The 24,712-nt window shown below is 55.6% G+C and overlaps 1 protein-coding gene across 1 annotated transcript in view; it reads right to left on the bottom strand.

Annotated features, from left to right (window-relative positions):
• LOC104848381 (transmembrane protein 132B) overlaps positions 1–24,712 on the bottom strand; it is a 267,981-nt gene that overhangs the window by 188,034 nt on the left and 55,235 nt on the right. The window contains exon 2 of the mRNA XM_010604288.3: positions 5,646–6,537. Within this exon, the coding sequence (XP_010602590.1) occupies positions 5,646–6,537 (892 nt within the window). The remainder of the gene's footprint in view (positions 1–5,645; positions 6,538–24,712) is intronic.

Genomic DNA, 24,712 nt, shown 5'->3' with positions numbered 1-24,712 from the left:
GATGGATGGTGGGTAAGTGGATGGATGGTTGGATGGACAGATGGATAGTTGGGTGGGTGGATGGATGCGTGGATAGATGGATGGTGGGTAGGTGGATGGATGGTTGGATGGACAGATGGATAGTTGGGTGGGTGGATGGATGCGTGGATGGGTAGGTGGGTGGATGGATGGGTGGGTAGACATACATTCATCAGAAAAGCTGTTTCAATGTGCACAATAACCAAGGTATGGAATGTACACAGATGGATAAAGAAGATGTGGTACATAGATGCAATTGAACATAATTCATAAAAAAAATAATGGAATCCTGTCATTTGTGGCAACATGGGTGAGGCTGGAGGACATTTCATTGAGTGACATAAGCCAGGCACAGAAAGATAAATATCACACTAAAACGCTACCTAGTTGCTCTTCTGGAAGCACAGAAAAGAAGAGTGGTTACCAGAGGCCAGGAGCCGGCGGTGGAGAGAGGGAAACTCATGGGAACCAGGCACAGGTGGGTGGGGAATGGTTTTGTATGTTCTACAGCACAGTGGGGAGGTGATGGCTGACCGATGATTGCATTTTTAAGTGGCCACTGAGGAAGATTTTGAATGTGCTAGATAAAGAAGGGACAAATGTTCACGGCTTGGGCGTGTTCATTGCCCTGAGTGACCACTGCACATTGCAGGGCTGAACCACTTACCAGATGGGGACGCTGAGGCATGCAGAAATCAGTAACTCTCCCTAGCTGGGATGTGCAGAGCCAGGATTCACACCTGGCCTTCAGAGTCCACCTCTTCAACTCCTGGGACGCACTGCCGGCCGTGGCCCGGACTCAGCCTCAGGTACAGTATTTGGAGGGGGGCAGACTCATCACCTTTCTAGCTCCTCGGCCCACGTGCAATAAAGGCCACCCTGAGTGCAGCCTGGTTGCCCCAGCAGCCCCAGCTCCCCCCAGTCATGGTCACGGCCCTGTGCTGAAAGGCTGCTAGAGCTGCGGAGGTTTAGATGGCCCAGAGACAGGGAGCAATGGAGTCAGCTTTTGTGCATACCGCCCCCCCCCCACAGCCAGTTTGAGATCACAGCAGCCGTCTGTCCCTTCCCTGACACCTCCAGGCTGAGAGTAGACGGGCAAGGCCTATGCACATGCACTCTGATCCAGAGCCAGAGTGAAACAGGTCACATCTCATTCATAAAGATGATCACTTCACGAGGTGAAGTAACACATTTCCCCAGGCCGAAAACAATTTTATTTTGGGAGTCTGGACATAGGAAGGGAGGCCAACCAGGTGCAACACACCTCACAGCACAGTGACTAGGACCTCAGGCCCAACCTCCGCCTGGGGCAATGACCCTGGATGGCCAGAGCTAGCCCAGTGCCCCACAGCTTCCAGAGTCTAGGCCTCTGTTTCTGGGGCTCCCCCGGCAGAGGCTGAGTGCTCCTCACCTGCCCAGCCGTCTGCACCCCAGCCTTCCTGCCGCTCCCCTCTGCTCCCGTGCCCCCTGCCCCACCCACCTTGCTGTCCCTGACCGATACAAAGACAGACGGTGTCCCCATCTCTCACTCAGAAGAGACAGCGCCACTTGTTCAGTTACTTCCGCAGTCTCAATGGATTTTCCTCTGGCCATTAAACAGAGCAAAACAAAGCATCCAAGCTGGGGATACAGCTCAGTAGTTCTGGTGCCTGCCTCAAAATCACAAGGACCCGGGTTCAAATCCCCTGTACCAAAAAAAAAAAAGGAAAATTAAGCCAGGTGCAGTGGTGCTCACCTATAATCCCAGCACTCAGGAGGTTGAGGCTGGAGGATCTCTGCAAGTTCAAGGCCAGCCTGAACTGGGAAGGGAGACCTCGCCAAGAGAGAAAAAAAAAAAGCATCCAGGAGCCAAACACAGCACCCGCCCTGATGGTGCCAATCAGACAAGCAAACCCCAGGAGGGGGCTGGGCGTGGTGCCGCATGCCTGCAATCCCAGCACTCGGGAGGCTGAGGCAGGAAGATCGCGGTGAGTTCGAGACCAGCCTGGGCTACACAGTGAGTTACAGGTCAGTCTCAACTACATAGTGAAACCCTGTCTCCAAAAAAAAAAAAAAAAAAAAAAAAAAAAAAAAAAAAAAAAAAAAAAAAAAAAAAAAAAAAAAAAAAAAATCCCCCGGGAGGGTTAACACTGGGCGACTCACAGGGGGGGCCACACCCCGCCCACCACCTCCCAGAGTCCAGCCTCACATGGGGCACCTGAGGACAGGAAACAGACTTAAAAACAGTCCCTTGTTCTGGGGTCGGAGCGTGTGTGTACGGGGTGAGGGCGGCCGGAGTACATGCAGGAATCTAAATGAGTTGCGTCAGTCACGCACAGCAGCGACCCGGAACACAGCCTGAGCACCCCCCTCGCTTGCCACGCGCCCTCTGCTGCGCTCCGCGTGACCCAGGCAGTCTGCTCCACAACGCCAGCGGCTTCCTCCCTGCTCGGCTTCCGGTCACTCTGAACACACACGCACTCGAGGCCCAGCTCCACAGGTTCGGATCCAGCCCCTCCTCCAGCGCTGTTCACCCTTTACTGCCCACTCTGTATCAGGGTTCACAACTCAAGCGCCTGGGAGCCAGATGCGTAATAGCAAGGGGGTGGCGTGGGCGGGGCCTGGGGTGAAGTGGGCAGCGCCGGACGCATCTAACCAGGGCCAGCTGTGGCCGAGTCGCTGGATCAGTGGTGGCAATCTAGACCTGTTTTAGTTTGTTTCATTTTGTAAGCAAAAGATGTAAATGTAGAGCTGTTCTTCCTAAACTAAAACCTCGGTATTTGAGTTGAATTGTGGTGTTGGCGCTTTGCGATAAACAAGTGCGTCTGGGTTTCGTCTGAGTGCTCGTCTCTAAAAGGTTCGCCATGGCGGTGCTAGATCTTCACATCTTTCCCAGAGGACAGCGCTACCTCTCTCTTTAAAAAGCAGAGGCCTTAAAGAAGTCACCCGCTGGGAGCCTGCACTCTCCTCTGGGGCACCCCAGGTCCTGCGGGGCCACCGGTGCTCAGGCGCACAGGCTGCCTTTGGCTGAGCCGCCGCCCTCTATCCTGCGCCTGCTCCTCTCTGAGCTCCGGAACCCAGGGAAGGACCCGGAGGAAGAGGCTGCTGGGCCAGCAGGCTGCAGACCCCAAACCCACAGGCCATCGCTCCCGGGAACCGCTGGTCTTAGAGTCCACAGTGGCTCCAAAATCAACTTCTAAGGAAAAAGGGAAGCATGGAGGGGTTGCTGCTCACCAGGGAGGCCAGGCCACAGGCCCCCTGCCACCTGGGCTCTGCGTCCTGTGAGTTCATCCTGCAGTGTTCATCCTCACTCTCCCTGCAGGAACCTTACTGGCCAGGGCAGCAGCTGGTGTCCCCCGAGGTCTGGGAGAGGCAGAGGGCGGTGGGGCTGAAGGACCGAGGCTCTTGTGCCACATGAGTGGGGTTCACACCCACCATTGCCAGCTGTGCAGCCCCAGGTGAGCTGCTTAACCTCTCTGTGCCTCAAGAAAATGGAGATAATAGTAGCACTTGTGCCAGGAGTTGCTTGTAAAGAGTTTAGTGAGTTCCTGCAAAAAAATTTACAATGAGGGCTGGACCATTTTAAATCCTCGACGAAAGACAACCACCGCTGTGTGTGCCATTCCCCTGGCCTAAGACGCTTTTCCAAACAAGATCCATGACTCCCTATCCACCAGACTGGCTGGCTTCCCTCCCTTTCCTCTACCATTTCACCCAGCAATCTTCTCTCTACACCAAGATGGAAAACAAGTTTAGTCTTATGTGTCAATCCCCCACGTGGATTGGTGAGGGCTACCTGCAGGGGTGGGCTTTAGGTAACCAAGGCAGAGTTCTGGGGTGCCGCAGTCAACTGTTAATGTCTGCCATGGCAGAGGGCCTGGTAAATGTTGCAGTCAACTGGCAGTGTCTTCCACGGTCGAGGGAACACTGATGTGCTGTAGCTGATTCGTGATGCCTACCATGGCAGAGGAAGTGTTGGAGCCCTAGAGTCGGTCAATAAGGCCTGCCCTGGCAGGGGGAATGAGGGAGTGCTGCAGTCAACTGGTAATGTCTGAATGGCAGAGGACCTGCTGGGTGGCAGGTTCAGGCAAGTATGTGACATGTGTGTGACACTACCTCATACTGAAGACTCTCTGTGGGGCTGGACTCAGGCTCCCCCGTTTCTCTGAGAGCCCAGCTCCTCCCCTGGAGTGACCTCAGAGAACAGGAGCTCACACCAGGCTTTAGATCAGCAATCATAAGACTAACTCAAGGGCCTCGAGAGGATCCTGGCTTCCTGCAAGACACAGAACCCACTGGGGTCTGCCAGAGCCTCCGTGTCCTTGTGGCGAGGTCCAGCCCATCGCCCATGCAGCATCACAACCATGCTGGGCTTGTGGGGAACCCTCACTTCTGACTGCACCCGCAAAGCAAGCCCACATATGCTGGGTTTCCACAATGTGCCGGGCCCGGTCTATCTCCTAACTCCACAGCATCCCGGGGACAGAGCCCAGCGTCCATCCTGTCTCACTGCTGTGCAGACTGACACCCAGAGCAGCCACACAGCTGGTCTGTCACCGCAACACCTTCCTGCTACCCAGACACCTCTGTGAGCTAAGTAAGGCAGAGTCAGGCTGGCCCCCGCACAGAGCAGTTCCTCCACTTTTGTCAGTCCTGAAACTGAGTCTTTGTCACACAGGGAGGGGCTGCTGAGTCCCTTCAGCCAAGGGCTCGCTGAGGAGGAAGACATCATCCCTGAGAGCAGAGCGCCTGTGCACAGCTGAAACAGGAAATCACCCAGCAGGTCCCTGGGCGTGCTGCAGGATTCACCAGGCATCCTCGGCGGGACAGGGTCAGAGTATCACAGACTGCTGCGGCGTGTGACAGCGGGACTGCATCCAGGCCGAGCTTCATCGCGTTGAGGTCATCCCTGATCACCCACCTGAAGCGGACCACCGCTCCCTGATCCCACAGATCAGGGATCTATGCCCTCTCCTCCTCCTCGGTCCCCTAATGAATACTGCTGTGGATGACATTCTTGCCCCTCACACACCTGCTTGTCCCCTGGCCTTGGAATCATTCCTTCCTCCATCCCCAAATTGCACCACCCCTCAAGGTCCCATTCAAGATGCTACCGCCTCTGCCCCCTGCACACTCTGCAGTCTACGGCTCAGGCCTGAACTGGATCCGCCGGCCCGGGGTTGGGCAGCTATGGCCGCAGCTGAGGTCAGCCTTCTGCCTGCTTTTATAAATAAAGTTTTATTGGAACCCAGTCACACATCTCACAGCGGCCACCCTCGTAGTGCATCAGCAGAGCTGAGAAGTCACCAGAGCCACCAGGAAGAACGTCCCGGTCTCCGTGGGAGGGCAGAGCCTCAATGAGGTCATTGCCGGCGGGCAGCAGGTACAGATAGCATTGCCCGACCCCAGGGCTCAGCCATTTCTCGGCCGAGTCCTGCCACCTCCCTCCATCATGGTCCCTGCAGATTGCCCAAGCCCTGTGCACAGAATGGAGCTCAGCTCTGTGCTCCCCTGGACAAAGCCTGTCCTCGCCACTCTGTCAAACACCACGGCATCCGGTCCGGCAGGCGCTCAGACAGCGATCCGCAGGGCTTCCGCAGTCCGCAGCCCATCAGTCGCGGCTCCCCCACCCCAGCAACACGGCTTACCGAAGAGTGAACTGGTCTGACGCAGAGCCGCTCGCCAGGGAGACCAGGAAGGTGGCCGCGTCGCCTTCGCGGATGAGGTTCAGGGGGACGGAGAGAGCAATGTTGTGGTCCAGGCTCAGCAGGGACCAGCGCAGGTCGTCCTGTGTGGGGTAAACCACCACGCTGCCGATGCGCTCGCGGGCAGGGGCCGCAGGCAGGGGCCCCTCGTGGCCTGAGTGGATGTTGTTCTCCCACCTGCCCTGGTCCTCCAGCGGGCACCCGCCAGCCTCGTCCGCAGGGTAGAGCGAGAAGAAGAGCTCCATGGCGGTGCCCCCCAGGAGGGCTGGGATCTCCTCCTCCGGCTCCAGGTCCAGCCCCGAGCTGAACCACTCGGGCAGCAGCTCCAGCTCTGCCACGCACAGCCCCGGGGCGCCCTGCAGCCTGCAGCTGGCCGCCACCTCCCTGGCCTCCGGGAAGGCGAACATCTTGACGCAGGGGAGCTGCTGGCCGGGGTCGCCGTCGTCCCAGCCCATGCCGCTGATGTAGAACAGGGTCTGCACCTTGGGCCTGTTGGAGTAGATGGAGCTGTCCAGGATGTGGGACTTCAGCTTCCAGTTGAAGGGGAACTTCTCCAGCCTCCCGAAACGTGCAGGCATCAGCAGGAGCTCGGCGGGGACCACCTGCTCTGCCCAGAACGGGCCGTAGCTGGCATTGACGGCCGGCGGTGCGCCGGCTCGGTAGACGAACAGCGGCTCGGCCCGGGCCTGCAGACTGGAGTTCCGTGTGAGGTCCTGGTCAGCTTCCTTCAGGAAGAAGGCCTGGTCGGCACCCACGACGCGGAAGTCAGCAGGGAGGTAGGCGGGCAGCGAGGAGAACCTCTGCACGCCGTCCACACCACCGCGGCTCTCGGTCACTGCATGGGAGGAAACAGAGGAAGAATAAATGCCCTCTTCAGGGCACACTGCCCACTGCAAACCACCCGCCCACCCCTCCGGCTGGAGGTCACACGTGGCCAAAGTCCCCTGGCTGCAGAACGTGTGTTCTGCAAGATCTCCAAATCGCCAGAGTGCCAGCCTGGGGGTGGAGTACACACAGCAATCCCACATGCAGAAGGCTGAGGCGGGAGGGTCGCTGCACGCTCAAGTCAGCCTGGGCTACAAAGTGAGACCCTGCCCCACCCCAAATAAGGATACACACGAGGACAAAGGACCAGAGCAGGGGCGAAGGAGCCCTGGGGCTGAAAGCTGCCTGGACAGCTGGGGACACCACCCTGCCGCCTCCCTCCCGTTCTCGCTGAGCTCCAACCTCTGGCTTGTGGCCTCTCTCATGGTCCCCCACTGAGCACAGCCGCCTGCCAGGCTGCAGCCACACCCTCCTGCGGCCTGAAACGGAGATTCCTGATCTTCCACCTCACGTGGACAGCTCCACACCCCTCTGAGTACTGAACAAGCTGACCCTGAGGCCACACCTTCCACAGTCCCTGTGAAATGATGAGCAGCCAACCCTGAGAGTCCACCCCAGGACCGGATCCTGGCTTTGCGGAGCGACCTGCAGCAAGTGACCCAACCCCGCTGTGCTTCACACGTCCCCACAGGAAGCAGGATGTGAGTGTCCAAATGCTACTTACTGGGGTGCTGTAAAGATTAAGGGATTAATAATAGAAAATGCTCAGAATAGGTAGTGGGCAAACACAAGTACTCAAGATTTACCCGCTATATGATTTTAATCCATACTAAAAGGACCAAAAGGAGATTTAAAGTATTCATTTGTACAGCAAAACAGTAGACAGCTATAAAAAAAAAATAAAAGAAGCTAGAGGGGGGGCACTGAAATGTGGACGCAGCGTCACGGCTGTGGAGGACGTACACAAAATGTCACGAAATCTAAACCACACTAGGAGTGCATTATGGGGACTGTGTCCCTGGGAGTCCACGCATAGAACCATGATCCCTCAGTGCTGCCCCCGGGGAGGTGGGTTGCGGGGATAGAGCCCTGGAAAATGGGCTCTGCCAGGTACTACACTGTGCCCTCCAGAACCGTGAGCCCGAACAAACCTCTGTTCTTTATAAACCACTCCATCTCAGGTAATCAGTTACAGCAACAGGTAACAAGACAGTCATGTATGAGCCTATTTGGGTAAGATGCCAAGATTCTATGTAAATGTGCGTGTATTATGTATTTCTGTTTGTGTGTCTATGAAGCTCCAAAGAAAAAGATTTTTACTTTGGACTATTTATTTTCTACCTTCAATGTGTTATAACAATAAAGTATTTTCTTGTTCATTGAAATATGTAATATATAGGTGGGGGTGGTGGCACACACCTGTAATCCCAGCCACTGGGGAGGCTGAGGCTGGAGGGTTGCAAGTTGCAGGACAGCCTGGACAACTTAGCAAGACCTTGTTCCAAAGTTTTAAAAACATAAATACATAAAATGAAATAAAATAAAAAGGGCTGGAGATACTGTAGCTTAGTGCTTTCCAGGTTCAAAAAAAAAGCAGCATTTAACACCCACACGCCACACAGGTATGCTGTCTTGTTCCGTCATCTGCGGGTCTTTCAAATGGGAACCCAGACAGCACAGAGGCAGCCAGCTGTTCACACACAGACGCGAACAGGACAGAGAGCCAGGCCAGGCACAGGCGGGGAAGTTTTCCTCTCACCCAGAAATAAACCTCTGCCACTGCCACCTGGTCCTTCCAGCCCACACGAGGGCAAATGGGGCCTAACAGCAGGTCGCATGTGTGGCCCCACAGGGGACCAGAAAGGCAACAGACACCACTCCGTGGGCCCGGCTGGCCTGACACCCCGAGCAGGCGGTCTGGAAGCTATGTTCATCACAAGCATAGTTTCTACATGCAATATGTTTGCTGGATTAGGCTAAAGACCACGGTTAGATTGCCTACAGTGGCGCACGCCTGTAATTCCAGCACACTGGGCGGCTGAGGCAGGAGGATCGCAGGTTCAAGCCCAGCCTGGGCAACTCAGTGACTTAGCAAGACCTTGTCTCAGAATAGAATATAAAGGGATAGGAAGCAGTTCAGTGTGAAAGCCCTTCCCAGTACTAGCAAAAAAAAAGGTAAATCAATAAATAAATTATTAAAGCCATTCCATATGTACAAAATTAAACCACCACCAAAACTTCAATTTCACTGAAAAAGAGAACATCCAAATGTTGTCTCAGGGCCGGGGATGTAGCTCAGTGGTTCCACCACCTGCCTCACAAGTGCAAGGTCCTGTGTTCGATCACCGGTACCAAAAAAATAAAATAAATGTTGTTTCAATTATTTCAAATCTGCTTACACACACACATACCTATGTAAAAGACATTCCTCCCTTCACACAGCCCTGAGCTTCCTCTAAAATGTAGCTGTGTGTGCTGGGCAGGATTAGGAGTCACGGATAGAGAAAGACAGACTACGACTTGGAGGGATTCGCCTCATCGAAAGGAGTTTCAGCAGCCGCCACCGCCAGGGGACACCCTGCACCTTGGCAGTGCGGCGATGCAGGGGGCTTCCCGGTGACAGGCAGATGCGTTTTTGTTGGTTTCTTTCCCGTCTCCAGGCCAGGAAGTCAAATTCCAGGAGGATTTGCCATGCAGTGATGGCAACAGGGCCAGTCGCCGGGCATCTGCCCCCAGCGCAATGATGGTGCCCTGCAGCGGGCTCGTCGGGCACACAGCCCAGCAGGTCTGGGAACCAGAGGCTCGGCTTCTACCTTCCTTAAATTTAGGTCAGGCCCAAGGTGAGGCTCGAATCTGGATTTACTTCCAGATGCAGAAAAGGAAACAGATAAATGCACACTTCCATCCACACTGATTTCATTGTGCACTGGCTCAGCCCTTTCTTTATCTTTTAAGTAGCTATTTTACACCCTCAAAAACTGATCTCTGGGAAATTTAAGGCTGCACCTCCTGTCTTTATTGCAGCCAGAGCCTGTGTTTCATCCAAAACGGCAGGGTGAGGTTTACACTCCTGCCCCGCCATAACTCACTCAAAATGCAACACAAATTTTGTCTGAAAGCTTCTATGGGGCGCCGTAAACATCAGCCGTCAGAGCCTCCTCTGTCCTCGAGCCAGCCTGCAACAAATGTCACCTAGCAGCAGCCTGCGAAGCCCGAGATCACGTCCCGGAAATGCGTGTCCACGGCCTGAGCAGCTGACACCGCCTCTCATCCCGGGCGTCCCAGGCTTCGCCCGTCCCACAGCAGGCGGACCCACAACAGGTGGACTGAGGGGCCATGGGCAGGCTGGAAATGAGGCCCTCCTGGGGCTGCAGTTTCCCAGGGGCTTCCCCATGATGGAAGGAGGGGCCCGAGATCACAGCCAGGGACAGCTTCCCATCCCTTCCGCCCGCCGTGTGAGCCACAACGAGGATTCACTTCATAGAGGGCACAAGGAGCCAATGCTGACTCGGGACAGTGACGCAGGTGGCCCCCGGACGCCCCAAAGAGAGCTGAGGGCCATGACCTCCAGGGATGAAGCAGCTCTCGGCATCTGGGACCCGGCAGAGTGTCTGGACAGCTCTGCTGAGCTTGACACAAGGCAGATCCAGACACGGGCCTCAGCCAGGACTCACGGGACCTGCAGCCTGCAACCTTGAGAGGCTGCGAACAGAGGCCGGAAATCACCCCTTTCACCTCCACCGCCCGCCACGCTGGAAAGTGACGGCTGCTGTCACCCCTAGGGTGAGGGCTCAGGCCACTCCCCAGCCCGGTGGCTTCTCCAGCTCAGGCAGGAGCCCAGGTCTGCGGGGCCTCCTCCCAGCAGGCCGCCAGAGACGCCCCCTCATCCCCAAGGGTGACCCTGAGAAGCGGCTCCTGACTCTCAACCCCGACGCACAGTCTGGGGCCGGACCTGGGAGGCCTCTGCAGACATCACATCCGCGCGGGGAGGCGCGGTTAGGGCTTGAAGATGTTCCACGCCCGGCTCCCCTGCTCCACCAGGGCTGTGGGCAGTGTCCCTCCTCGCCTGTCCCGCTGGCTTCCGAACGGTTCTGGCCTCTGGGCTTTGAAAACCCAACCCCTTTCCTTCCCGGCAGCCAAGAGGCACTGACAGCTCCCTGCCTCTCCTCTGCACCGCTCTACTGTGCGAGCCTGGTACTGACCACGCGGTTCAGCTCTCGGGACTGCCCTCAGCTGAGTAACTAATTCTGTTTATTAAATTCTCCCTGTTGAAATAACTAGAGGTTTCTGCTTTCCTGGATAAAGCCTGGCTGATATGGCCCGAAACCAATCTCTTCATCCCAGCGTAGTTCCTCCAGGCTACCCTCACCGGCTGGAATTACCCTTGGTATCTTCACTTGTCAATTTACTCCCTCCGTTCCCTCCACTAAAAGTCAAGTCCACTGAGCGTTGACTCTGAGGGCCAGTTCATCAGTGAATCTCCAGGCCCTAAATGAAGGCAAGGCCACGTACACCTCACGATGTTCATCAATTCCAGCAGCTCCGCTTCGATGCTTGGGAGAGTAAACCTCACTCCCGTGCTCCCTTCTGAGCCTCTCTCCAGCCTCCCCTTGGGGCCATTCACAGATAGCGGTTTTATTAACACAGCATTTGCTTCCTACCACTCATTTCCTTCTCAATTACCACATCGCCAGGTCGTGAAGCTGGCAGCTGGGCTCGCCAAGCCAGGAGACACAGTTCTCATGTGGGGGAGAAAATACACCGGCAAGGAGAACGTGCAATTCACGGGCCAGCACCCTGGGCGTATCTGCCTGCTCTATCAGCGAACTGCACGGCAGCTGTGAGAGGAGTAGACCTAATTAATCCGGAAACGATGGGACAGCCACAGAGAGGAGGAGAGGTTTGAACGTGGTTTCTAAGTGAGGATTCAGCTGGCTCTGTCCAACTCCAAAGGCTTTCTGCTCCTTCATATCACCCTCGGGCTGCCTGGCCTGCAGGCTCATTGCAAGGAGGCAGAGAACACCAGCCGGAGGAGCTGAAGCCCATTGCTCAGGACAGCCTGGCCGCCAACCCTGATGGGCTGACTTTATTGGAGTAAGAAACGCCCAGCAGTCTGGGTGGGCCTGGAGGTGCAGCCTTGGAAATTACCATGGTCTTAGCCCATTCCTCTCTGGCCCTGCTCCCTGACCTGCCTCCTGGCCACCATGATGTCTCTGCTTTGGAACCAGTCAACAATGGAGCACACCCACCGAATCATGAGCCAAATCTCCCCTCCTTTAAGCTGTGGGTGTCAGCTATGACATTTCAGTGACGGGGAAGCTGCTAATAAGCCAGGTTTATGGACACAATCTCTGTACGGCTCATCGGGTTTCCAATGCTCTACGGTCACAGGTGACTGTGTCTTTCATTCAGGTAACTTTTGCCAGCCTGGATCTCCAGGTAAAATGGGAAAAAAGATACAGATGAGGCCGGGCATGGTGGCGCACGCCTGTAATCCCAGCACTCGGGAGGCTGAGGCAGGAGGATCGCTGTGAGTTCAAGACCAGCCTGGGCTACATAGTGAGTTCCAGGTCAGTCTCAACTACATAGTGAGACCCTTTCTCAAAAAGCAAACAACAACAAAAAAAAAAAGATACAGATGACCCAGGGCATTTCAACACAGCTGCTGGCTTAAAAGCCGGGGGGGGTACCTTTAAGGGAGTAATAAATATGAAAGAACATGGCTCCCTCTAAACCACCCACATATCCCAGGGCCTCCAGAACAAGATGCTTTTGGATTAAGGAAGCCAACTGCATGTGATCATTCATGCCTTACTAACCAGCCGTGGTGGGACAACACAAGGAATTCTTACTCGGTTTGCTCCTGCTGCCAGTCGTACTCCTTTATTCGACCACGGGAGACAGGTTCTTCCACATTGTAGCATTTGAAACACAAGTCACTCATAGACGCAAAAAAGAAAAATACCTAGTATTTAACCACCAAATCCAAAAGCCACCAGTATAAAAGTAAAATGGGGAAAGTCAGATGAGTTTCTGCCATTTCCAATCAGATAAAAAGCGTCACGGGCTGAGAAAGAAGGCAAGAGCACACAAGGAGGACAGCAGGAGGTCACCATGCCGGGTATCAGACGGGAGTGACACTCGCTTTGTCCCAAGACTCCTCTCAAGTGCTATGTGGCCAGCTCACAGGAACAGGAAGTAGATCAGGAAGCTGACAGGAAGCAGACTAATAACAGGAAGTATACAGGAAGTAAACAGGAAGCAGGTGGGAGGCAAAAAAGGCACAGGTCCCTGCTCCCAGGCCCAGCCTTGTAGTCTCCTCTGTCTTCCCCCCACGGGCAGGGCCTAAGAGGGAAGAAATGGCCAAGCAAACTATGGTTTGCAGAGTCCCCACCCCAAAATCGCACAAGGTAGAAAAAGGCACATCTGGAAGCAAGAGCCAGGACTCAGCAAATGAGATATCACATTTACCAGAAAGGGAAACTGAGGCAGGGAAGGGTTCAGACACACTCCAAGTAAGAGGAGTCCAGCAAACCGGCCCCACGGTGTACACCAAGCACCACCTCATGCTGCCCCCGCTAAGGAAGCCAGGGGAGGAAGAGTTCTTATTTCCAGAGCTCCAGGACGCACGGTGATTCCTTCTTGGTCCAGAGGGAGACGTGAAGACTGGGGAGGCAGACAGATGAAAGGCCGGAGTTCTCAGAAGCCAGGAAGGCAGCGTGCCCGGCCCTATCGCAGGAAGCAGGATGGCACCCCGGACCGTGGAGACGCCCGCGCGTGCAGGGGGACAGCCGTTCCCTCTCCCACTCTCATCCCCCGATACCTTCACAGCCTCCAAGCAGGTGCCACAGCCCCAGCTGGCGGGGAAGCGGCAGACACAGAGCCCCCCTCCCCTCGTGGGCTCAGGTGAGTCTGGTGTTTTTCTGACGCTCCCCAGCTGATTCAGGGAACGGCAGGAGAAAGGGGTGCCAGTCCGAAAGCTCAAGGTCACCCTGGGGTGTGGGACAAGGACTTTGTGCATTCGGTGGTACCTCAGTCCAGGAGAGCTTTTGTTTATGACCAATTCATTCGGCAGAATTTTTTATTTGTAAGCTTTGCATCGGTGATAAACAAAGGCACAGCCAGCCATCCCGCACAAACACAAGCGTGGCTGTCCTTTCCAAAATCGTTGAGCAAATTAAACTCACGAACCTAGATAGCACTGAACTCATAAAAATGAAGAGTCAGGGTGGGAACAGAACCCCCGCAGTCATCATTCCCGTCTGTAGAACCCTTATTATTTACCAAATACTATTCTAAGCCTTTTACAGGCGTGCAAATCACTATCATTACACACGTCATTTACATAATCCTTGTTATAGCCTGAACACTACTACGGGCATCTGGCAGGTGCTGGCACTTTCAATCCTGACAAGCTTCCCATTTTATCCACACGCATAGATAAGGAAACTGAGGCCCGGGGCGCGGAGCCACTCGCCCCGGTTCACACAGCTGCTCGGTGCCAGGGGTGGACTTGGTGGCAGCCACGTATCTGCGGGCAGAGTTCCCAGGATCGGCCGGGCCAGGTGAGCTGCAGCACTCGCAGAAGGATTCAGAGTGTGGCTGGGAATCGCCCAGCTCTCCGAGCGCGCGCTAGGAACGAACAACTTGGGTTCTGACCAGAATTGCAGTTTTAACTTACGACCAACATCTCGAGTCATGACTCGAATGCCGGCTGCTGTGCTTGCCGATGGCCCCGATACAGCTGTACCCCTTACAGGGCTCTGGAGGGGGCATTCCAACGTCCGTTCCTGTGAGGGGCTGAGAAACCCCGGGCCAGCGTCTGTGAGGACCCGAGATCTGCCTGTGTGCAGGAGGGGGACTCTGAAGGCTGAGCCTGCACTGACCAACTTGAGGTACAACCAGCCCTCGGAGCTGAGTTCGTAAGTCAAGGGTCCAGTGTATCCATACCTGTCCACACTAGTGTTTCCGCGTCCCTTGTGAGGAGCCGGTGAGCATACACAGCGCAATTTCACTCCTTTCTTCCCCGCTTTCCCCCGCTCCTCCATCTCTGACCCCCTCCTGTCTGAACAAAATCCACCTTCCAACTTCCTCTTATTTATTTTATTTTGCTCTTCGTTTATTCTTTGGGCTTCTCGTGTAAGAGCGTTCACGCAATGCTGAAGCTCCTGTGTCTGATTTATTTCACGCAGCTATTCTCCCCTCTGATTAGGTGCCAGCGATGCTGGTGAGACACTGATTTAGTTCCCGTGCACTGCAGATACCTACACACCAATACACGGTGGCTGGAACGGGTGTGGATTCACATGAGGCTTACTACAGAAGGGTGATACAGGCTGTGTGTGTCTCTCCCAGAATTTACATGCTGAGCCCCAACCCACGGCGCCCAGGGTGTGCAGGGCTGAAGGTGGCGTCTTTGGAGGTAAAGAAGTTAAAATGAGGTGGCCAGAGGCAGGTGTAACCAGACCCAACCCATGTCCTTATGAAGAAAGAGGAGATCGGGTCACAGGAGGGAAGGCCGGGTGGAGACTCGGGGAGCACGCAGGACCCGTGCTGACCGGAGCTTCCTCAGACGCCCGGGCTGGATGGCTCTGTCACAGCGGCCCTGGGGCAGGGCTTCCTGTCTCTCTCGAAGTCCTGTCAGCTCGCTGACCTGCCTGCCACTGTCCACCAAGTCACTGTAGCTTGTGGCTTTCGTCAAGCCGTGCACCAAACAGGGTGACGGTGCGCCCTGTGCGTTCGGAGCCTCTCGACCCTGTTTTGTCTCCCCACCTGCATCTTCACGAGTCTCGGAGAATGAACGTGACGTGCGCTGCTTGTCCAGCCTGCAAGAAATACTAACTGACGTGTTTCCTTTACAGAGGCAGATGCAGACTGCGTGTAAATGGCAGGCTGACCGCACACATCCCCACAGAGCCCGCGGAAACAAAGGCAGAGAAGTATGAAGGGAAGACAGCGAACAACAAGGGAAGGCCGCGGGACGTCCACAGATCAAACACTGTGACGAACTGCGCGGTGGCGGCGGGCGCAACCAAGGAGGCCAGCTGGAGCTGGTCCGGGCCACTCTGGCCACCAGGTCCCAGGGACACTCGCCAAGCTCTGCAGAGGGGACTCCTGTCCCTCCCAACTCCCCCATCCTGGGTCCAGAGCAGAAAGCTTGGCATTTATCTCCAGTAACTGTTTCCCCCAAAAAATCAACTTTTCTCTACAGACACTGAATTAGAAAATGTCAAGTATCCTAGTGTGGGAGACAGTGCTGCAACCTAAGTGGGAGGAAGGTAGGGCAGCCACTATGTGACCATGAGGACCAAAGTTACACACTGAGGGCGCAATGCACGAAGCCAGAGGAGCGTGAGACAAGAGAGAAGACAGAACAGAGCCTTACTTGCCTAAGGCAACCTGACCAAGGTTTCCGTCCCTGCTGCCAAGTTTTAGCTTTAGAAAGATAAGTAAGAAGGTCTGTGAATCGGCAAATCCGCATCTTTTCTGTACCAAGCACTCTGTCTGCATTTTTTTTTAGCTCAAGTAGAGGTTTAAGAATAGCACACAGATTTAGAGAAGCAATCGCTGAAAAGTGAAAGCAGAAATGGCAAGTCATGACTGATCTTGGAGAGGAAGGTCAAGGACACGGTGTGCTGCCCCAGGCCGAGGTCTCCACTGCAAGCCAGACTTTGAGGGCCAGCAGGCTTCACCCACACGAACCCACAAGCAGTCACACAGGAAGGAAAGGTGTGCCCAGCAAGGCGGGCGTGGAGCGGGGCGGGAGCCATGAGCAGGCACCACGTCTGCGGGGTCACGGGTCAGGAGGGGTACACGACACCCTCCCGTCGCAGTATGGACCGCTCCAACCTTGCACTGGGGAGAAGCAGGAGGCTCCCGCCCCGGGGCTCAGCTAAAGTCACTGCCGGCCGTCATTGCAGATTCCAGTCCCCAGCTCAGGCCCCATGGTGGTGTCTGGTCACAGTTTGGACAGCTGTGGTACTGCCCCTACTGCAAAGTCAAAACAAACTGCTCTTTCTTTATGTAAACTGCCTTTGTCGGCCGGGAGGAGATAAAGTTGGAGCAACAAGTAAAGAGCTGGCAAGGTAACTGCAGGCTTTCGGGGGCGCGGCAGATGTAGAGAGAGCACATTAACCAGATTCTGTAGATGTCTCAGTGACAGTAATCTTCACCACCTATAGGCACCGTCAGCTGTTAGACAGCAGGACGCTTTGATGACCCTGCTGTAATTTCCATTTATATTTATCCTACACCAGACGCCTCGGAAAGTGTTTAAATAAGAGGGAAAATTCACTAAGCGAGCCTGACAGCTCCAGCGCCCTCTGACCGGGAGGCAGGGAGACACCTGGCCCTGAGCCCCAGGCCCCAGGATCCAATTCCCCTACTTGCCAGATGAGCAATCACTTCCCCCCGCCATCACGGCCGTAACCATGAGGCCAACCGCAGAGGGCTGGTCACCCGACCGCATTTATGGAAACGTCGCGCCGCCGCCCCGTGCTCTAGACACCTCGCTAATCCGGAGGGGTCTGCCCTTCACCGGTCTTTTATAAACGTCAAAGATGATTCTTCAACTCACAGAAAACCCGAAGAGCGCCCACGTGTTGCTGGAGGGCTCTGCATGTGAGGAATGCCGGGGTTCTGCCCACTCACACGTGTCCCTGGTGCAGCCTCGTACGGGTCACTCCGCAACAGAGCAGAGCAAACCGCCGGCACAAGCAGCAACAACAATCAGTCCCACGATGCGGCGCCACGGGAGAGAGACGACCCGGGAAAGCTGCCTGAGAAATCACAACTGGGGGATGGAAAATAGGTCACTTATCGCCAGAGATTAGGGGCCGGCCGCATCCAACTACAGGACCGAGGAACACAGGGAGTCCTGATTGTGGTGGCGACTGTGTGACCCCGAGAACCTATCAAAACTTCCTAGCGTTGTACACCAAAAAGAGTGACTGGACGAAAAAGAACTGAAAAGTAATTTAAAAGATGCAGTCTCATCCGTCACTCTTCTCTGTCTTCCATGAAGCTGGATTTACTGTCAATCTCCCCATCATGGTGAAATCGGCATTGTCAAGCTTCACAATTTCCTTTCTCCAAGCCTAACAAGAACAACTGAGGCTCTGTTTCTCAGAATTGCAGAGAAAATAGCCTGGGATGAATCTCAGGATCTCCAACAGTGTATGTGGCACCCCTGAACCTACCACTGTGGGCAATGAATGGTCTCCTCTGATTGGCTCAGCTGTGGTCACGTGCCCACTCCTGAACCCATCACTATGGCCAGGAAATGGTCTCCTCTGATTGGCTCAACTGTGATCATGTGCCCACTCCTGAACCCATCATTGTGGCCAGGGATCCCATTCTCAGAAGCCTGCAGATGGAGACAATTTTAAATGAAATATGGAGGAGGTATTCCCAAGATATCATCAAGGCACCCTGCCCTGTAATTCGGATAGATCCCAGGGCCTTTGCTTTGAGCTACCTTGCCGGCCCTTTTCATTGTTTTGATTTCAGACAGAGTGTTGCTAAGTTTTCCAGGCTGGGCTTGAACTTGAAACCCTCCTGCCTCAGCCTCCCAGAGTGCTGAGATTACAGGCATGCACCATGGTGCCTGGCTCAAGTTGCCACTTTGACAAGAGGGTCAAAGAGGTTCTGAACAGGATGCAGCACAACAACCCTCCGTTTGCCGAATGACACAGTGCTCACTAGTTCACGGCTGATCTCTACCATGAGGACTGCTCTTCAAGCTGCAGAGCTGGAAAGAGGAACAAGGCGGCTCCGGCCACAAGCACTTAGTAGACGCCCTGCGGAGACGACGGCCTTCGAGGCCCAAGCCACTGAGTCCAAAGCACAGAACCAAGCTAACCGAGGAGCTGTACCTCACGGTCACCCCTCTACTTCCAGTACTGGCCAACCACTTTCGCCCAAAGTGACAGCATACAAGGACAACAAGGGCAAGGCTGACTTCCTCCTCCTTCCGGTCCTTCCTTCCTGACCAGCCGGAAAGGAGGCAGAGGTGGGCGGAGGATGCATACGCACTGAGCAGTCAAATGAGAGCGGGCTCTGGTGTAACTCTGCTGCTGTCCGCAGGCAGGCACGCGTGCCCCGGTACGGATTTTACACTGCTAAAGGTAACACAGGCGGGTGAACTGCTCCTCCCCTGGTGCTGAGAACTGGTCCTTCACATGAAAACTGAACAGTGGGCTTCACACTGTCCATGAAGATTCCGTCTTTCTCTTTCAGGATGATATCAAACAGCAAATAGAAACACTGTGCCACATCACAGGAAAACCCGGAAAGAAGGAAAAGGCCTTTAGTGGCGCTTTCTCTGAGTTTGGAACAGAGGGATGGATTTCACTCTGTGCCCCAAGCCCTGGGCCACGCAGCCAGCGTGAGCACAGCGCAGCGTGCCCCCAAAATCACCCACCACAGCCCACCTGGCTCCCAACAGCCGGTGTGGAAGCTTAGAACCAGGACCCGGGGATTCTATCTAGTCACAGTCTTTTTTTTTTAAATCTACTCCCTGTTTTCTAAGAATTGAGTTAGTCACACAAAAACCCAAACTTCTGGCTTTTCTTTAAAAGTAAAACAAGCTTGGGCTGGCTGCGTCTGAGCAGACAGAGTTGCTGTCCCGGTTTCACAGGCCTTAGCTGGCCACAGACCCCACTGTCCCATCGCTGCTCCCCCAGGCCCCATCTCAGCAAGGATGGGACACACAGGAGCCCGGTACCCCCCAGGGAGAGACCCCCAAGTTCGGCCCCAGTGCTGCGAATGGGGCCTCACCCGGACCCCGGCCTTTGCCGGGGATGAAGTTAAGGATTTCAGGGTGAGAGCACCTAGATCCGAGCATGGCTGGCCCTGGGGGACACAGGACACTGAGCAGAGGCGGAGGCGGAGGAGGAAGCGCTGCGTGTGCCAGGACCAGAGGCTCCAGCAGCCTCGGGAGGAAACCTCCACGCATGTCAGCCACGCACAGAGCAGCTCTTTCCAGGGTCCCTACTCCCCCACACCCCGTGACCTGAGCAAGGGGCACAAACACCTTGGCTCTGCCTCTGAGCCCCAGATCCACCCCAGGGGATGGCAGGGCTCCTGGGAAGGACAGGATTCGAGGGTGCAACCACAGCCTCCCGGAATCCTGCGCTCGCCCAGCACCCAGTCCCCTCCCTCCACCAGAAAGGGAGGATGCCTTTGAGGGCACCCTTGCGGGTGCCAGCCTGCTTTGGGGGACCTCCCTGAGCTGGGGACACAGGTGCACACGAGAAGAATGATGAGCCACAGAAAAAGGCAGACGCCTGCTGACTACCGGCGAGGAGCTGCCACTGGTCACGGCTGGTAGCACCCAGGGAACAAAGTGCTGGCAACACAGTCACAACTACCAGAGCTGGGACTACCAGCACTCAGGAGGCTGAGGCAGGAGGAGCTCTGCATTCGAGGCCAGTCTGCACTACATAATGAGTTCAAGGCCATCCTGGACAAGGGAGATTCTGTCTCAAATAACAATAACAATAATAATAATAATAATAGTAAGGACTACCATGTGCCCACTGTGTGCGCCAGCAGTCTGGATAAGTTCTGACACATGTAATAAGACGTTCTACATCTTTTCACATGCACTAGCACTTTGCACATTTATTCTTCACATATTCCGTAAAACAGGATATTCTATTAATACTCATATGATTATTACGTGAATAAATCTATGGTAGTATTATAGCTGCTTTGTACATCAAAAGTGTAAACACAGAGATGCCAAGAAACTAGTGTGCGGCCACACAGCAGTGGGGTGTGGAGCCCCGCCAGTCCGGAGTCCGGGCACTGACCCCTCCCAGCACCCCCGCGGGTCCCAGCCCTGCAGCGGCCCGATCCCCCCCACAGGAGGCGGCTCTGCCTCGCCGCATCGTCCTCTGACTCCGAGTCCGGACAAGGCCGCGGGACCAGACCCCTGCCCACCCAGGACACCGGCGAGACCCCGGCCGGACCCTGGGCCTCAGGCCCTCGCCCCTCTCCAGGCACACGGGGCTCCTGGGCCGGGCTCCGCGCGCCAACACCGCCACCTGGTGGCCGCGCTGGCCACGCCATCCGGGAAGCGGGGTTCCGGGAGGGACGGATCCAGATGGGGCCTGGGTGCGGGACCTCCACCAGTCCCTCTTGCCTCCTGCTGGGGAGACGCCGCATCCCACGCCCTGACTGCTACGGGAGCATCTGTATTTTCCATCCCGCGTGGATGGTTTGCGCACTGAGCATTGCCGCCTTTCCTCCGCTGTCCTCCACCCACTCGTGTCCTGCCCAGGAATCACAAAAGTGGAGCAGAACTCTTTGCCTGTAACTGTCACATTCCAAGGAGTCCGGGGACTCGTGACAGGGCTTCTCTTTGAGTTCAGGTACATTCACTCCGGGGGCCTCCGGCCCGGACACCAGTCTGTCCTTGTTCCTTCCCTAAGCCATGCAGGGCTGGGGGCCGGGCGCAGCATCCCCCAGCCCCTGCCCAGGCCACCAGGGCCCGCTGCGGGGCGTCGGAGATGGGCAGGGCTGGCGGGCGCCCTCATGGGTCTGTCGCGCCGCCGTGGTGGACAGCAGGTGCCCAGCTCCCCCAGCCCCTGCCGAGGTGGCCAGGGCCAAGGGCCGTGTCGCCTCACACCGGTCCCTGTGGAGGGAGTGGGCCCTGAGCCCAGCGACCAGAACAGGGACAGGACAGAGGCCGTGTAAAGACGGCCAAAGGTTGGAAAGAGAAGCAAAGGGCGAGGCCAGGAGCACCAGGGGCTGCCTAATGGAGGAGACAGGAAGGGCCACCTGCCCAGGAGCAGGAGAGCAGGGCAGGGGTGCCCTCCCCACCCCTGACTCTGGGCTTCTGGACCGCAGCATGCAAGACGTTCCTGATGACCCCTCCAGGTGATTCGCGGCGCCGGGGGTGGGGAAGGGGTCTCCAAGCAGAGGGAGCCAGCTGAGATGGCCGGGAGGAGGTGCAAGGCAGGTGCGGAGCACAGGTGGGCTGGGGACAGAACCCGGGCGCAGCCCCCGCCCTCCCCCGGCCCCCAGCCGGTTCTCCTGTGAGGGCCCCAGTGGAGGGGAGGGGACGGGCCTTGACCTCCCTGGGCAGCGCACTGAGCACAGCCTGTGGGGTCTGGGGCCAACTGCAGCGTTACACCACCTTCCTAATTCTCAGCTCCGCCCTCCGCCGATACCGAGCGGGTTGCCAGGGCGACAGAATGTCAGCGTGAGCTCTGCTAGGTGCTCACTGTCTGCTGAAAACAGGTCAACGAGGAGGGCGGAGCCATCTCAGCAGAGTCAGAAGGTACCAAGACAGTGGAGCCCGGGAAAGAGTCGTTCTCCTCCCCCAAAGCCAAGAGCAGATCACAGATCAATTTTTCTGAAGTTCAAAGGCGTGGAAAGAGACCACGCACTGAACTTTTAAGAGTCTTTTTCTTAACACCACGCATGCATTGGTCGTTTCACCGATGTCTGTTTCTCTTCTCTCCCTTTGAGGAAAACCTTGGTGACTTGGTCATGAATGGGTATGCGATCCAATTCACACCATCGGGGAGACTCCTGGCGTGGGGTGAAGGCAGGGACGCCGGCCACCGTGGGGCTCAGAGGGCACCGCTGCAGGACCGGCCGCGTCAGCACCACGGACAGCAGCCCGCTCTGCCCAGCAGCGGATTCCTTCCCCGGCCTCAACTCCTTCAGTGAGGCCCACGAAGCCACCCCGCCTCCCCCTATGGTCCTGTGACTTGTACGGAAAGAAAAGGAAACCCCCAGTACAAGAGGGACACAGAGTTCACCAGAAAAGTTGGGGAAGAAACAAAGTTCCTCAAACGCAGGCGCGCAGGGCCCAGGGTACCCATTTTCCCACCACCCTGCATCCAGCCTCCCTCTGGTCCAGAATCCGGGGCCGCAGGCTTCTGGAATCCTTTGCCAAAAAAAGTCAAAACTCTGATCAATGACTTCCAGATGCTGCTGTCCAAGCACTCAAATCTTATCCTTCAGGGGCGTGGCAAATAAGTGTGTATGCCTGGTCATTCCTCCACTGCGTCACCTCTGACCCACAGGGAGGCCCGGAGCAAGTGGACACTGCAGCCTGTGTCCAGTGGGTGGAGCCATCACTGCGCTCCCGCCTGGCAACAGGGCGGGGGTCACAGTCATGCTGGCCAACAGTGCACCAAAGCCCATCGTGTCAGACAAGGACTCAAAAGGCTCCCCTCCGGACGGATGTCTGCTGCCTCAGGGCTTTCCGTATGTCCCAGGCTGTGGGAAATGTAAGCTATGGGCATGCGTGGGAAGGGCCGCCAACCACTGCCTCTGCGCGCACAGTGTGTGCCTGGGCTGGGGCCTCTGGCTGCCATCTCTGCCCCTTGGGACCAGCTCTCTCCACCCTGAGAGAAAATTGACAATTTGGCAAAATCCACCCCCGAATGCTCAGTGCCTGCCCTCTGAGGCATTCCACTGAGAATTACCCGCCCTGAGGGCGTACAACACTGCACTGGGAGGTTACAATTGTACTGCACTGGCTCACACCTCCATGAGATGTGTGTGTCACACACTGCCGGAGCCTGCACACTCGGCTAATTCAACACGCAAGGCTCCGTAAAGGAGGCAGGGCCTTCGCAACAGGAGAAAGTGGAGAGAGACAGTAATGTTAAAGACACTGGAAGTTAATTGTTAGCACTGGGAACTGAACCCAGGGCCTTCACACTGAGCTCCATCCTCAGCCCTCTTTTAATTTTTTATTTTGAGACAAGGTCTTGCTAATTCGCCCGGGCTGCCCTCAAACTTGTGATCCTCCTGCCTCAGCCTCCCAGATGGGATTCCAGGTGCTCCCACCACAACTGGCTGACCAAGCTTTACACTGTGTGAAAGACTGGAACCAGGCCAGCGTCTATCACCAGAGTGGCTACCCAGGTTGTGGGCCAGCCACACAACTGAATGCGGAATGATGGCCCTTGTTGGAGAAAGCTCTTAAGACACTGGGGTTATGTGAGAAAAAACAGATTCAGAACAGGATTTGTGGTTCACTGCTGTCAAACTAACATGTCATGTAACATGCATACACATAACAGACACATTCATACATGTGCTCATAGGAAAATGCATCTGTATGTTTCCCATGCATAAAGTATCCCGGAACACATGAGAGGGAAAGCTCATAATACCGGTTGCCTGTGCAAAAGGAAATGAGTGGGATATGTTTCCTAATTATAATTACTTTTTATAGCCTTGGGGATTAGAAGCAACTGAACACAAGATGGCTTCCCACACGTCAGCAGGCAAAGCGCACCGCAGCGTCCATCCTGGGCCGGGACACCTGCAGCCCCGAGCTCACTGTCTCATGGCAGGGTCCCCGCTCCTGAGCACGGTGGGCAGCTGGACCCCTAGCCCGGGCTCTGCTGTCTCCCATCCTGGGAACCCCTGCACACACACGGTCACCCGGGGTGTGGGTGCGCGGTGTGGCTTTCTTTCCCTGCTGTCATTACTGGTAGAGGCCCCGGGTGCCAACTCCTTGCTCTCTCTCCATCGTGTGGCTGCCCCTCGCGTGGCCAGCAGGCACTAGCAGAAGGGACCTGTGCTGTTCCAGATCGGGGCGTGGCAAACAAGGCTGTCAGGCCATCTACAAAAACTCTCTGTGTGTCCAGGGCTGGAACTGCCAGGGTGGCAGAGGGATGCCCATCTTACTCGAAACGGCCAGCCTGTCTCAGAGTGACTGCTCGGCGGGACCTTCTCCCTGGCCACATGGGAGGATTCCAGCTTCCCCGAGTCCTTGCCAGCATCTTCGATTGAGGCCTTCATTGGTGTTGCTCTGGTATCTCTAGATGGTTTGGATTTGCATTTCCCTAATGACTAATGCTGTGGAGGATCTTTTCTGTCTCCAAGAAATTAAATTCAAAGGTCTGAATCAGAGCCAGGCATGGTGGTGCATGCCTGTCATACCAGTACTGAGGCTGAGGCAGGAAGGTAGCCATGAGTTTGAGACCAGCCTGGGCTACACGGTGCATTCAAGGCCAGCCTGGAGTGCACAGCAAGAGAACCTGTCTTAAACATCAAAAAGAAAAGTCTGAATGACTAACATAGAAATTGAGGGCCAGGGATTTGGCTCAGTGGTTCCGCTGCCTGCCTTGCAAGAGCGAGGTCCCGAATTCAATCCCTGGTATCAAAAAAAAAAAAAAAAAAAAAAAAAAAAAAAAAAAAAAAAAAAAAAA

This window comes from Fukomys damarensis, unplaced genomic scaffold (genome assembly GCF_012274545.1).
Source record: "Fukomys damarensis isolate Sample0158 unplaced genomic scaffold, DMR_v1.0_HiC HiC_scaffold_12, whole genome shotgun sequence".
Classification (NCBI taxonomy): domain Eukaryota; kingdom Metazoa; phylum Chordata; class Mammalia; order Rodentia; family Bathyergidae; genus Fukomys; species Fukomys damarensis.
Note: the sequence above shows the minus strand (reverse complement) of the source record. Positions and strands in the feature narration are given on the sequence as shown.